The 13,495-nt window shown below is 40.7% G+C and overlaps 2 protein-coding genes across 4 annotated transcripts in view; one reads left to right on the top strand and one right to left on the bottom strand.

The window, feature by feature from the left end:
• LOC141810708 (fatty acyl-CoA reductase 1) overlaps positions 1-3,253 on the top strand; it is a 45,216-nt gene extending 41,963 nt beyond the window's left edge. For all 3 annotated transcript variants that reach the window (XM_074698478.1, XM_074698477.1, XM_074698476.1), the window contains 4 exons: positions 103-274; positions 350-479; positions 1,556-1,683; positions 1,826-3,253. In XM_074698478.1, coding sequence (XP_074554579.1) covers positions 103-274; positions 350-479; positions 1,556-1,683; positions 1,826-1,988 — 593 coding nt within the window. In that variant the 3' untranslated portion in view covers positions 1,989-3,253. The remainder of the gene's footprint in view (positions 1-102; positions 275-349; positions 480-1,555; positions 1,684-1,825) is intronic.
• Positions 3,254-5,818: 2,565 nt separating this feature from the next.
• On the bottom strand, positions 5,819-10,565 carry LOC141810666 (endoplasmic reticulum-Golgi intermediate compartment protein 2-like). Its single transcript, XM_074698421.1, has 14 exons — positions 10,417-10,565; positions 9,780-9,900; positions 9,586-9,694; positions 9,426-9,472; positions 9,267-9,334; positions 9,141-9,181; positions 8,922-9,023; positions 8,744-8,839; positions 8,598-8,653; positions 8,363-8,461; positions 8,070-8,167; positions 7,828-7,990; positions 6,198-6,277; positions 5,819-6,110 (listed from the first exon to the last, which is right to left on the bottom strand). The coding sequence occupies exons 2-14, from the start codon at positions 9,883-9,885 to the stop codon at positions 6,030-6,032; spliced, it is 1,146 nt and encodes a 381-aa protein (XP_074554522.1). The 5' UTR covers positions 9,886-9,900; positions 10,417-10,565; the 3' UTR covers positions 5,819-6,029.
• Positions 10,566-13,495: the final 2,930 nt, after the last annotated feature.

The following is a 13,495-nucleotide window of genomic DNA, read 5'->3' as shown; positions in this document are numbered from 1 at the left end:
ATCATCTAGGATTGGTAGCTGTCCCTACTTTACATCCATGTTTAAGATAAAAAATGGTTCCTCCTCTTTAAAACTTGTTAATCCTGCGTTTCATCCTCACAGAGCACCATGTGATGTCATCCTTCAAGAGGAACCCCCTGGAGCAGGCTTTCCGACGACCCAACGCCAACATCACCTCCAACTACCTGATCAACCAGTACTGGATCCTGGTCAGCCACAAGTTCCCGGCCCTCCTCTACGACCTCTTCCTGCGCCTGTCGGGACAGAAGCCGCAGTAAGAGCCTCAGCTGTCTGTTAAACTTAAACACTAATGAAGCTGCAGACGTCTGATCCTTCTGTCTCCTCTCAGGATGATGCGGATCTTCAACCGGCTGCACAAAGCCATCAGCCTGCTGGAGTACTTCAGCAGTCAGGACTGGGAGTGGAACTCTGAGAACCTGAGCATGCTGATGAGCCAGTTAACCCCCGAGGACAGGAAGGTACCTGCACAGATACCATCCTTTAGAGACCAGTCTGTTTCTCTTAATTAGAGGCCTCAGCGGCTCCATCTAGTGGCTCAGACTGGAACTTCATCAGGTTATCACTGTGGCTCTGTGTCCTTGTGACGAACCAACCCTTAACTAGTCGGCGTTAAAACACACAAGGGGATAACTTTTAGGAAAATGATAAATCCCTTCAAAAAGGCATATTTACACGGACCAAATAATAGAAGTTTAAAAAAATTTCCCCTTTAATCAAACTCAACGAATGTCTCACCTGCGCACCCGGCGTGTAATGGAACTCAAACTTAAATATTTCTTTAAGCAAAGCCCCAAACACAGTCTTTTCTGTCTTTAAATAAAGCAAAAATTCCTTTTTAACGAAAATTAGCCCAATTGTCCTTTTCGAAACCTTTTTAAAATGTCTTTCAAGTAGTTTGTGTGTCCATTTTCCCAACGAAAGCCGTAATGAATCTTCTGAAACCCAAAAATATTCCACACCGGAAAAAAAACAAAAAAAACCCAAAAAACGTGATCGATCAACTCAAAATCACTGGTATGCCAGGAAAAAAAAAAACCCTGGAAACAACTTAAATCCACCCAGCCGTCGGTCTGTACTCTTCCTGGTCCTGGGAAGCGATAATCCACGGGATCCGTAGGGCTTTAGAGCCACGCTTAAGTAAACACCTCCAGGAGACTTATTTTAAGATTAGTTCACCTTTTCCCTGACAGTTTTTTACTTTTTCTTGGGTTGCCGGCCCTTTCCACCGGCACGCTAGTTTCTTTGTCTTTTTCCCTCTCGAACGCCTCTCCGCCCCTTCCCTGACGCCACTTCCTCCTTTTATAATTTGTCCTTTCTTTTCTTTTCTTGACCATAACCCAAATCAGGACACAAACAGATACCCCGTCCTATCTTACTTCTTTTTTTTTTTCTAACAGGGATTTATTTTCATTTTACTGCTTTCCTTTCATTCACTTCATTAATCCCAACAACACTTTCCTTATTTAATCAAACTTTCTTTTTTGGTGACACTGTCACATCATGATCCTCTCCTCTTCTCTCTTCTGCTTCACAGACGTTTAACTTTGACGTGCGTCAGCTGAACTGGCCTGAGTACATCGATAATTACTGCATCGGCACCAAGAAGTACGTCCTGAACGAAGACATGTCCGACATTCCTGCTGCCCGGCAGCACCTGAGGAAGTAAGTCCAGGAACCCGAAACCAGATGCACCAGTGTAAACGTAGTCAGCCCTGTGGTGTTAATTGTTGTGTCACTCTGATGCCAACGCTACATGAAGATTGAATCTTGTAGAGTCTGATCACTTTCTCTGTCCCTGTCGCAGGCTGAGGAACATTCGTTACACCTTCAACACGGTGCTGGTGGTCTTCATCTGGAGGGTGTTCATCGCCCGCTCCCAGATGGCGAGGAACATCTGGTACTTCGTGGTCAGCCTCTGTTTTAAGTTCCTGTCCTACTTCCGCGCATCCAGCACCTTAACCAACTGAGTCTTCCTCCTGCCTCAGACCTCAGACCTCAGACCCCAGCAACACCTGAGACTCTGACCGTCCTCAGAGACGCTCCGCTTCAGGGCGCCTTCAGAGGTCGGGGCTGCGGTTGAGTGAAGCTATCAGAGGAAGAGGAAGAGGAAGTCTTCTAGCCATGAGTTTTTGCTTAGTTTGAATCAGTTCTTCAGACCGTCCAGACAGGAAGTGTTGTTCTTCATTTTCTACCTTCAGTTTCTTCTCAAAGTGGCCAATTATATATGCAACCATCCGCCTTCTGTGTGACTCCTCCCCCTCCTCTTCATCATCTCCATCCCCCTCCTTCCCCTCCTCTTCATCACCTCCCCTCCTCATCGTCTCGGTACATCGCCTTGCCTTGTGATGATTTCTTTTCATACTTGAATCGCGGCAGTGCTTCAGCGGAGGACGATTTCTAAGAGAACTGTGGTTCAGTGTTTTTTACGGCTCCTCTCTTTAACACGCGGCTGATTTGGGATCTGTGTGTCTTGCATTTCGTGTATCTACTGCCTTTTTAAAGATGACACCCGAACCGTCTCAAGGCCATCCTCAGATCATTGAGACCAGTATTAAAGCTCACAACGTCCGCCGTCACGTACAGGTCTGCCATCTGTCCCCCATTACTGTGACGATGTCTGTGTGTTGGATGCTCACCCACTGTTTGCCTGTTTGTACAGCAGTTTGTACTGAAACTAAGTTTACTACTTTTACATCTTTATACGTGTGTCAGAGGCTCGTCTGGTGTGGTAGACCTTGGCCGTGTATTATATATAAATAAGAGTTCATCAGAGTCCACTTTATGTGTACAGACTACCAACAGAGACCGCGTTTTCTAAAGGGAACAAAATCAACCAGAACACCAGGTGGTGTTTTGAAGAAGTGCTCTCGGTCCAGCTGGTAAATAAGCTGACATAGAAGGAAAATTATAAAAGTAAGATAACTTTTAAAGACTCTTAAAGGTCCAGTTTTTATTCCAGAGTTAATTCTAAGGAAAGAGTTTAGATCTGTGAGGGACCAAGAAAAACAGAGATTTAGTCTTTCAACGAAAGCGAAACTTAAGTGGTCCAACCCCAAACATGGACAATAAATCACCGACTGCCTAAAATACAAATATGGATAAGAGGATAAGATGTTTTAAAAAGTCCTGTAAAGAAGTGAAGGTGCTGGATACTTTAAGCTCAGAGGTTTGTTTAACGTTAAAAAAAGGGAAATACATTCATGTTTTAGGTAAAAAAAAAAAAAAAGGTCCAGACATGAAAAGAAATCAGAAATCTCTGTGGGATCTAAAACGTAATTCTTCCAATCAGACCAAAAAACAAAATGATCATCTATCAGTGAGAAAAGACGACACCAGAATCAGATTAATAGAGGAGAGTTGTCTGCATACTGGTGACTTGAATAACAGGTGAATGCTGAAAAGCAAGGGGCCAAATTTGGAGCCTTGAGGGATGCCGTAGACTCCTCTAAAGCTGCCTGTGCCCGATGTTTTAGTCTAAGAGAGAGGTTATAATCCAGGTCCTGATGGCGGTCTGCCCTCCCTGTAAATAGCTGAACTACATATTATTCTTATAAACTACCAAAAATTTGTTTCTGACTGTTGATTTATGTGGTGAGTCTGACAGGATCCCACCACAGAGCTTCCCCTCAGAGTCTACCAAAAGGGTTTGGGTGTGAAAGGAGGTCTGGTTTTTGCTCCCCATGGAGGCAGGAGACCCTCTTGTGTACAGGTGTGTGTGTGTGTGTGTCTAGGCCTGACGGTGAGCCTTTACAGGAGGAAAAGGGAAAAACTGAATAAATGTGTATGAAAGCTGTTTGTGGTGTTCTCATGGTTCCTGTCCTCTGCCTGAGACGGAGACGTCCTGAGGCCTGTGGTTGTTTCTGAAGGGAAGGTGTTTCAGATAACAACAACACACCGATGATGGACCTGGTCTGTCTGATCCTCTCTGATGTCAAACTGTCTGACCGACTCCCTTCCTGCTCTGACAGCACTTCCTTCAGTCTGCTTGGCTAAAGTGAAATAAAGGAGAAGAGAAAACGTCCTGTGTGGCTGCCGTCCATTCACCTCTAACACCTTCTCACCTCTATAATGTTTACTAAGCTTTAAAAAAACAGAAAAACTGAGTTTAAGTTGTTTACAATAAAACACAAGATCATCTATTTGACCTTACCTTCAGACAATCTCTAGGACTGTTCTCATCATCATCTCTGTAAAACACCAACATACTTTATCTCTGCTGTACAGACTGGCTCTTTGAATAGGTGTCTTTGTGTTTTCTCCTGTTTCAGCAGACAGCCTCTGGTGGACACTCCAGGAACTACAGGTTTTTAACATTTCAGCAACAGGTTCAGGTGCTTGGTTCACATGCAGGTGGTAGAGCTTTAGAGTATCACAACAGTAAAGCTACAGCGCCAGCTAGTGGAGGGAGACTGAACTACAGCTCAGACACAATAATCAGAAATATCATCACCCTATTAAAATAATGGTATAAGTCATTTTTGACAAAAATAAGATTTTGGCTTGAATCATCTCTTGATCATGCTGGCCATTTAGCTAAAAGGATCATGCTATTTATGCCCTATAGGACAATGGCTTATGTCAAGAGGGTGACTTAGGCCATTTTTATTTCTAGCCTTAGTCAAAATTTTGGATTATTTAGAATAAAATGTGTGACATGGGCAATTTTAACAACCTTTATGATGGCGGCTGCTTCAAGAAGAAACAGAAACTTAAGTGTGTAAGAAGCTGTAAACATGATTCTTGAACCAGTTTCTACAGCTAGGGTATAATGTTGTGTAGTCATTTAGACTAAATTTCACAAGTTATAGTATAGCTACAAATTTAGCTACTTCTGGCTAGCTATCCCTGGCTAACCTGCTTATTTCTGTAACCAAACATAAATGAACATAAGGCAATAATACCCCTCAAAGTTAAAGTAAAATTAAAGAAACGTTGCTTTTTGGTATAAGATGTATGCCTACTCAGCGCATGATTCACAGACATTTGTTCAGTTTAGCTTGGAGCCATTTATGTTTTGAGTTTTCTTTATGGAGTTAAAAGACAGTTAATGTCAGGTTTCAAAAAGTTGTCCAAATAGGATGTTGGAAATGGGTTAAGTTCAATATAAAACCTAGTAAAGAAGACCTGGAGAAGCCTCCTGACCATTTTGATTTACTTGGCGTTTGTTTAACTCAGGGTAACTTCAGTTTTGAGTTTTGCACTTATGCTCTGTATTTGGTAAAAGTTTTTTTGCGTTTTCCCAACTTCTTAAAAAAAATGACTCAAGCCATTATTTTAATAGGGTGATGAGATGTTTCATTGACTGAATTCTGAAGCTGATTAAACAGAGTGAAGCAGGTAGTTACAAAACAAACTTAAAGCTCAAGTCCCTGATTTTGATCTGAAAAGTTTCAAGGGAACGGCTGAAGATCCTGGTGGATCAGACCCGATAGAAACCACTGAACAGGAAGCTGATCTCTCTAAAGTCATAAACCCATCACAGGGGTTTCCAAATCTCAAGTGTTTTCCATTAAATAAAAGTGTTTTTGGTTGGAAAAGGATCCAAATCCCTTTCAGGATAGGAGACTCTCTCGGACTCAGACCGCCGACACCATCAGATGACATTCTTTGTGCAAATGGATCATTTTCTGTTTTTTTGCATTCATGTTTGTCTCTCCTGTCACAGATTTATTGGATGTCTGCAGCAAGTCTAACCTAAGAACTTTATTTCTTTGGGTTTCACATTAAAAGTAGTTTTTTAAGGTCACCTAGTTTCCCTTAGTTTAGGGGTGTTCAAAGAGAAAGACTCGTCAGGGTTTCATGGTCTGAGAGCAACTTTACTTGTTTCCAAAGTTAGCAGCACAATGTGGAACAGACAGCTGAGCCTTTTGTTCAGTAGAAAAACAGAATTCATGACACATGTTGATGTAAAAAGTTATAAAACAGCGCACACAGAAGAGCGGTGAGGATCCTCTGATGGTGAAACCGCGCAGGCAGCAGGTCAGCCGGATGATGACGGGTGAAGACTTCTACTCCTGAGGGACGTTCTCAGCCAGCAGAGGAGTCTGGTGGTTGTTCAGGTTGTTCATGTGGTCGTGAGGCTGCACGTCCTGCAACAGACACAAGATGGGTTCAGGTGTTGGGGACGGGGAGGTGAGGGTGTGTGAGGAAGGTGAGTCAGACTGGAGGGGGCTCACCTCTCTGGGCCTGTAAGCTCCGACTTTCAGACGGCAGCAGACAACATCGAAGCAGAAGCCAACGAGCCCGTGGAGCATTCCTTCAATGGTAAAAACACAGAGTTAAAACATGATCTTCGATTGAAGCCTCTGGGAGACGCTCCTCATGCCTCTGCCTTTATTTTGAAAGGACAGCTTGTGAGAGAAGAGCCTGAGCTGAACCAGCATCCCACATCTCCTCCATATACCTACAGATGTAAAGAGGTATCAAGTAACTAAAATTTTGAGTATTTATACTTTACTAGAGTAATTCTTCTTTAACTCACTTTTTACTTCTCCTCCTTACATTTTCAGACAAATATCTGTACTTTCTACGCTTTATATTTTAGAAATAACCTTGTTAGTCCTGTTTCATTTTGGCTTGTTTTCATTCCAGCCTGTCATTTCAAAACACAATATCAGCACAAACACACACAAAAAATAAAAACCTATCCAGATAAATTACATCATTGGGAAGGAGTGAATTGTGGTTCGATGAGAGGTATAAAAATAACTGCCTGAGAATTAGCTGACAGTCTGTAAACATGAAGAAGACCCAGCGCTCACCTAGGGATGGGTACCTTTCACATTTGGAACGATATGGTACCGATGCCTGGTACTGGTACTAAACGGTACCAATTTTTTTTACTTTTTTGTGTTTGTGTAGTAAAAAAATAACATTTTTTTAGTATTAAAATATAAAAACTTTCAATTTAACATATTTATTCTTCAATATATAACCTTGTAATGCTGTGTTCATGTCCAGCATGGAAAATCACCTACTCTTCCACTCCCTCACAGTCACAAGGATGTATTTCAGTACCTAAACATGGTACCTTTTGGTCTCACATGAATGGATACCCGGTACTTTTGACAGAATTCAGTCGATACCTCTAAAAGTACCTAATTCGGTACCCATTCCTAACTGCGCCCTGCTGGCACAAATCAGGAAACAGCACCTACTAAGTATGGTGGCTCTAATGGTAAAAACAAAATGATTATTCTGAAAATTATCCACAGTAACGTTTAATTACTTATGCTTTGTCTTGGCACTAAGTGGAAAATAGAATTAATTTTACGTACATGGGGGGAAACACTGCTGCTGTTGTATAAACAAAGTAACCAAACATTTTGGCTAGCCTCGATTAGTCAGAAGTAGGGATGCACAATATATCGGGATCAATATTGTTGTTGTCCGATATTTACTCATTAGCTGCCGGCCATTTCCAGAGCATCTTGAACGATCTTTCAAGACCCAAATAATATTATTTTCTATTATTATGTAAAAACCAAAACTACCTAAGAAGAGCAGACTCTCTTCTTGAAATTCTCTCTTTTTTTTGATCCAAAAAATAGACAAAATGTACTTTTTTCGATCACGTTCATCTTGGGCGCTCCATCCATGGTCGTCTATTTATGGTCATAGTTTTGAAAACCAGTATTTTTACACTTTTACTTAAGTAAAAAAGTAGAGTTGATACTTTAACTTCTACAAAACTCTTTTTAAACCTCAGTGTCTACTCTTCTACTTGAGTAACGGATGTGAAAACTGTTGACACCTCTGCAGATGTGAGTATAATGTAATCCTGCTCCCAGGTGACGCTCCTCCTACCTGTGGTGGAGAAAATCCCCCCTATGATGCCGCACAGCCGCACCAGGAACTGCCACAGAGGCATGTGCTGCTCGCTGACCGTCACCATCAGAGAGCTTGTGTCGTACTTCACGAAGATGCCGGAAACGCCATGGCTGCCAGCGGCGTGATTTATCACTCGCTCCTTTTAGACAGATGATAGAAGGGTTCAGATCTCTGTGAGTCCAGTGTGTCTCAGAGGGTTTAAATCAGGTTGTACTCACCCGCTCTGTCACAGAGAACTGGTGCGTGTCTGCTGAGATCTTGTACGTGTTCAGTCTGGTTGGGACCACGGTGATGAAGTACTGAAACATCTGGTTATCTGCAGAAGAAAGGAGACAGAGTGCAGTGTTAAAAATCTGAAATAAAGATTAGTTTTAAGAAGAAAACCCTGAAAGTTTGAGGGGATTTTGGTTCTAAGAGTTAGAATAGGATCTTATGTTTCTCAATAAAGTTCACCACAGCTCAAAAGGTCAACATGTCACTGTTTGATCCTCTCTCCTAAGGAATAACTCACTGTTTAAGGTGATTTTCTCTGTGCCGTCGAGAGGATTGATGATGCCGGGGATCTCCTCCCCAAAAGACAAATGGTCTATCCGGTGGGAGAAGTTGTACGCTGGAAAAATGGGAGACAGCTCAGATTCAGTAAGCCTCAAAACGCCTCTGTAACCCTTTACGCTTCTACGTTTTATCTGCACTACATCAAGAAACACTGGACTCAAATATGCACATGAAGAAGAGAAGCTGCGTACAGTCATGGCTCACAAACGCTGCGATGTGGGCGTGACCCTGAGGATGATGGATGGGCCTGGAAGAGAAGAAGAGCACATCCGTGGGTCAGTAAGCACATTTCATCTTAACTTTTGTAGCTACGCTTTCTCTCCACATGGCTCCTTACTTTCCAACAGTGATGTGTAGATTTCCTGCCACCTTGTTGACGTAAACGTGACCGTGGATCCTGCAGGCTGTGAGTGGCTCCACAGGTGTGTCCTCCCTGTACACACAGATAGCACACACACAGTTTAAGCTTCATGATCTGCTTCATGTGTTAAGATTCAGAGAGTGATGAGACTCACCGTGGAGGCAGCGCGGTCGGCCCTCCTTTCAGCAGAGTTTTATAAAGCACCTCCTGAAGAGCGTGCTCCTCTCTGAGCCGGCTCTGGATGAGGGTCAGAGTCCTGAGGGAGAGGAAAGTCTCAGTCAGTCAAAGCTTCAACCAGAGGAAGCTCCACCAACATTTCACAGGCCTCACAGCCTCTCTGTGTCCCCCCATGTGTGGTTTGTGTGAAGCTCACCTCTGCCACAGTCTCTGCTGAGGGCTCAGATCAAAAATAGCCTGAAACATTCACAGAGGAGGAGGAGATTTGGTTATAAAAAGGCAGAAAGAACAAAAAGCTGCTGAACAGACAGTCTTTACTCACAGGCTCGTACACGAGACCTTCTGACGTGATCATGGTCTCAGCCAGATCCAGAATATCTGCTCCAACATCTGCAGGAACAGACAGGAAATGCACGCTCAACTTCACATGTTTATCGTTTGGTTTATTCATATGAAAAGGATCAAAGATCGGGAAACTCACGTTGGCATTTCATCGCAACTGTGATGTCGATGTTTATCCTCAGTTTACTGTTCAAAATAAAGATGATGATGAAGAGAGTATTGTAAGGTTTATGGTAATCTTCTGATACAAACTGCAGATTCAGACGTCGAAGGAATATTTCATCTCAAACTGAGCTTACCTGGAAAAATCTTTGTCCACCTGATACTCATACTTCATCCAGGTGTCTCGATAAACAAAGAACTCCAAGATCGCCAGAAGAGCCATCGCACTGAACGCTAACAGAGAAACTGAGGATGAGACACACAGGTGTGTTAGTGTCACAGACAGGTGAGTGCTCTTTCTCCTCTGTCTAGCTCCATCGTTTGATCTTACCTGTCCCTCCTGAGGTGGACGTCTCCACGTAGCTCTCAGGAACTTTAGGGAAGGCATCCAGCTCCTTCACCAGGCTCAGGGCTTTCTTACGGGACAGACGCCTCATGGTTCAGGTTCAGCTCTGCACACAGAAATACATAAATAAAAAAGTAATTGTTTCAGGGTTTTTACTAAATAAATTTCACCTGGAATAATCACACAATTCATTTCATGAGTCAAATCTCAGAAATCAGAAAGCTAAGGTCTCTCTTCCTTTCTGTAGTATTCATGTAGTCTTTAAAGACAGGGGAGGACCAGTCATCCTGGAGTATTAAAGTCTGACCCAGATCAGTCCAAATACCTTTGAGATATTGTTTAACTCATTTGACCAGACTGGTTCGGTGGTGAATGTATCTTCAGAGCCAACCGTGAAATACAGGTAAACACAGTGACTACAAAATCTATGTTTTACACTGATATGTTAGTATATCTGTATCTGAACCACAGATTGATCTGAATCTGATCTAAAGCTGACCCTGCTGTGATAACAGAACAGCTGTTTGGATCCTCAGCCTGTGGATCGCTGTTCCTGGACCCCCTCCGCTGTCTGATTCAGACACAAACACAGATTTTAAATCATCATTAATGTTCCTCTTACCTCCGCGAGCCTTCAGTCTGAGAGTGGATCGTGTTAAAGTCTCTCTAAAGTCATATTTTAGGATTTAAAGCTCCCGTCAGAGATTAATACAACACCATCAGAAACACACACGACGATTTAGCACATAGGGGCGGGGCTAGCGGGTTACTTCCGTGTTTGGGTTGGACGTGCGTAGCGTGCGCGCGCCACACTCCTTGAACGCGCAAGGAGCGACGTCGCTGAGCAGACAGCAGGCGGCGGCATAACACTAAATCCTGGTATTGCTGGGGAAAACACACTAATGAAACTGTAAAGAATACACATACAGAAATATTTTAACTTTATTCTAAATGTAGAAACAAACCATGGGCTCGTACTGACAGCTCAGTTGTTAAGTTACAAAGATATTACCAGAGGAGGCACTTAAATAAACCAATCTTGGTGAAGGTAAAGGAACAATACAATAACAGATTGAATCAGTTTAAAATGATAATAATAAAAAAAGATTAAATTCAATTGAATTAAGCAAGAGAAAAATATAGCTTTTTTATTTCAGTGATTTTAAGTTGTATTTTTGTGTGTTTTCATCCGTTGATTATTTTCATATTTTAAGGTTCATTTTAAATTGGTTAGGAAAAAAAAAATTCAGGCTCATGTTTTTTTTTTTTTAATTAACTTAATTTAATTTATCTCATTTTACCATTTCTATTTTTTAATTAATTATCTATTTTATTTTATTTATTTATTTATTTTTGATACTACATCTTGGTATAGTCTTGCTATTATGAAGTGACGTTGCTGTAACATTAAAGTTATGCTTGTGGAATGATTATTTTTTATTATTTTTTAACAATAATTTTATTTATTTTTTAACAGACAAACAATAGTAATACACTAGAAAAAGGAACAGAAATTTTCTTTTAAACAACATGAACTTACAAACAAAGACGGAAGAAAAATAATATAGACAGTAATACATAAATAAATATAGCAAAAAGTATCTGAAGGAAAAATAGTTCAAAATAATAACAGTAATACTATACATATTTAAAATAAATAAATAAATAAATTGCTAAATAAAAAACAAGTAAAATATATAAATAAATAAACTCCACAGTTCATTGTCATTATTGCTGTTCAAGAAAGCTCATTAGGGGTGTCCTTACTTCTTCAAATTCTTGTGCTCTGTCTCTCATAACATAAGTTAGTAATCATTTTCATAATTAATTCTAACTCCTGACAGCGTACATTCACATTTGATCAGAGATCATACAGCTTTCTTTATGTTCATTAAAAAAAATGTATTTTTATATCCATGCACTCCTTTTAAATGCTGTGATGATATTTGATCAGGCTGAGACTCATTCTTTAGTTACAGGTCACAGGACCCATGTAGTAAAGGTGGTTCATGGTCATCCATCAGCAGCCTCACCTACCTATCTTAAGAGGCCCTGACCTCCACTCAGACAGGATAATGAACTTACAGGAGGAGTGTTTGCAGACATGAGGTGAGTCTGCACTCAGCCATGAGGAGAGTAACAGTGATGTGATGAAGATGCAGGCTGTTATCATCTTCCTGGAGACAAAGGAGATGTTTGCACCTCTCTGCTGGTTGAGAATAAGATGCAGTGCAGGCTGAGCTGTGCAGATGAACTGTGTGAATTACATGTGTCAGCTCTGTATTCAGTGCTCATGAGTCTCTCCATGCACCCTGCCTGCTTGTCTATGCAGAGCGGCACAGATGGGCGTGTTGGGGGATGGGTGCTGTCAGCTCACAGATCAAGCTGTGGGTCGGTGGTCCCATTGCTATTCCCCACATCAGCACGTAGGGCATGTCAGACACGCTCCATGGAGACATACCAGGGCTGGAGATTGTGTTTGGTTTTAGTGCTGCTGCAGGGACCGCCTCATGGGTTAGGAATATTAGAGGAGCCAGCTCTCTGTGAGAACATGAGGAATACTCTGCAGCAGGGAAATTATTCTGCTGAAACACACTTATTAGTTTGCATTATCAATAAGTCAGAATGACTGTATAAGTCAAAACAGGCTGGAAACTTTCATTCCAATTATTCATTCTCTGTGCAATATCTGATAGCACATTCATTTACTTAATTATAATGGGAAAAAGTTCACGAATGATGCAACAGTCTATTAATCCTGTTATTTCGAGGACCATTTTCGTCATTTGACATGCCCTAGACACTTTTGATTCAGAAATGTATCTCTTAGATACTTAGTGCACCTATTTAATTTGACGCTTAAATTTTATTCTTTATTTGCTTACAGTTTAGGTTGTTTTGTTTTTTTTGTTTTTTTTTTGTACTTTCACTTATTTTGTATTCTAGCACAATGAATCAAGTGGACCTTATCTTGTCTTCAGAAAATATCTGAACATACAAACTTTGAATAAACTTTATGTTTCAAAGACTTAAAGATGGTCTGAACTCATTCTACTTGGAATATCTTTGGAAAAAGTTTATTAATGATGCAACAGTCTATTAAACCTGTTATTTCCAGGACTATGTTCTGCATTTGACATGACCTAGACACAATTGATTATGGATAATATCGCTTTGACATGTTGAGCAACTATTTAATTTGACATTGTGTTTTATATTCTTTATTTACTTAAAGTGTTTTTTTTGTTTTGTTTTGTACATTCACTTTTTTTGTATTCTAGCACAATGAATCCAGTGGACCTTATCTTGTCTTCAGAAAATATTTGAACATACAAACTTTGAATAAACTTTATGTTTCAAAGACTTAAAGATGGTCTGAACTCATTCTACTTGGAATATCTTTGGAAAAAGTTCATTAATGATGCAACAGTCTATTAAACCTGTTATTTCCAGGACTATTTTCTGCATTTGACATGACCTAGACACAACTGATTATGGATAATATCGCTTTGATATGTTGAGCAACTATTTGATTTGACATCGTGTTTTATATTCTTTATTTACTTTCAGATTTTTTTTTTTTGTTCATTCACTTATTTTGTATTCTAGCACAATGAATCAAGTGGACCTTATCTTGTCTTCAGAAAATATTTGAACATACAAACTTTGAATAAACTTTATGTTTCAAAGACTTAAAGATT

This window comes from Halichoeres trimaculatus, unplaced genomic scaffold (genome assembly GCF_033239565.1).
Source record: "Halichoeres trimaculatus isolate MK-OKI-2021-1 unplaced genomic scaffold, fHalTri1.1 fHalTri1_scaffold_21, whole genome shotgun sequence".
In the NCBI taxonomy this organism is placed as follows: Eukaryota; Metazoa; Chordata; class Actinopteri; order Labriformes; family Labridae; genus Halichoeres; species Halichoeres trimaculatus.
Note: the sequence above shows the minus strand (reverse complement) of the source record. Positions and strands in the feature narration are given on the sequence as shown.

Bases quoted from the DNA above. Each gene is read 5' to 3' on its own strand.
- LOC141810666 (XM_074698421.1), bottom strand. From the start codon at position 9,885: ATGAGGCGTCTGTCCCGTAAGAAAGCCCTGAGCCTGGTGAAGGAGCTG. The intron at 9,182-9,266 runs GTGAGTAAAGAC...TGAATGTTTCAG, and splicing joins AAGGTCTCGTGTACGAGCCT to GCTATTTTTGATCTGAGCCC. The intron at 8,462-8,597 runs GTACGCAGCTTC...CCATTTTTCCAG, and splicing joins AGCGTTTGTGAGCCATGACT to CGTACAACTTCTCCCACCGG.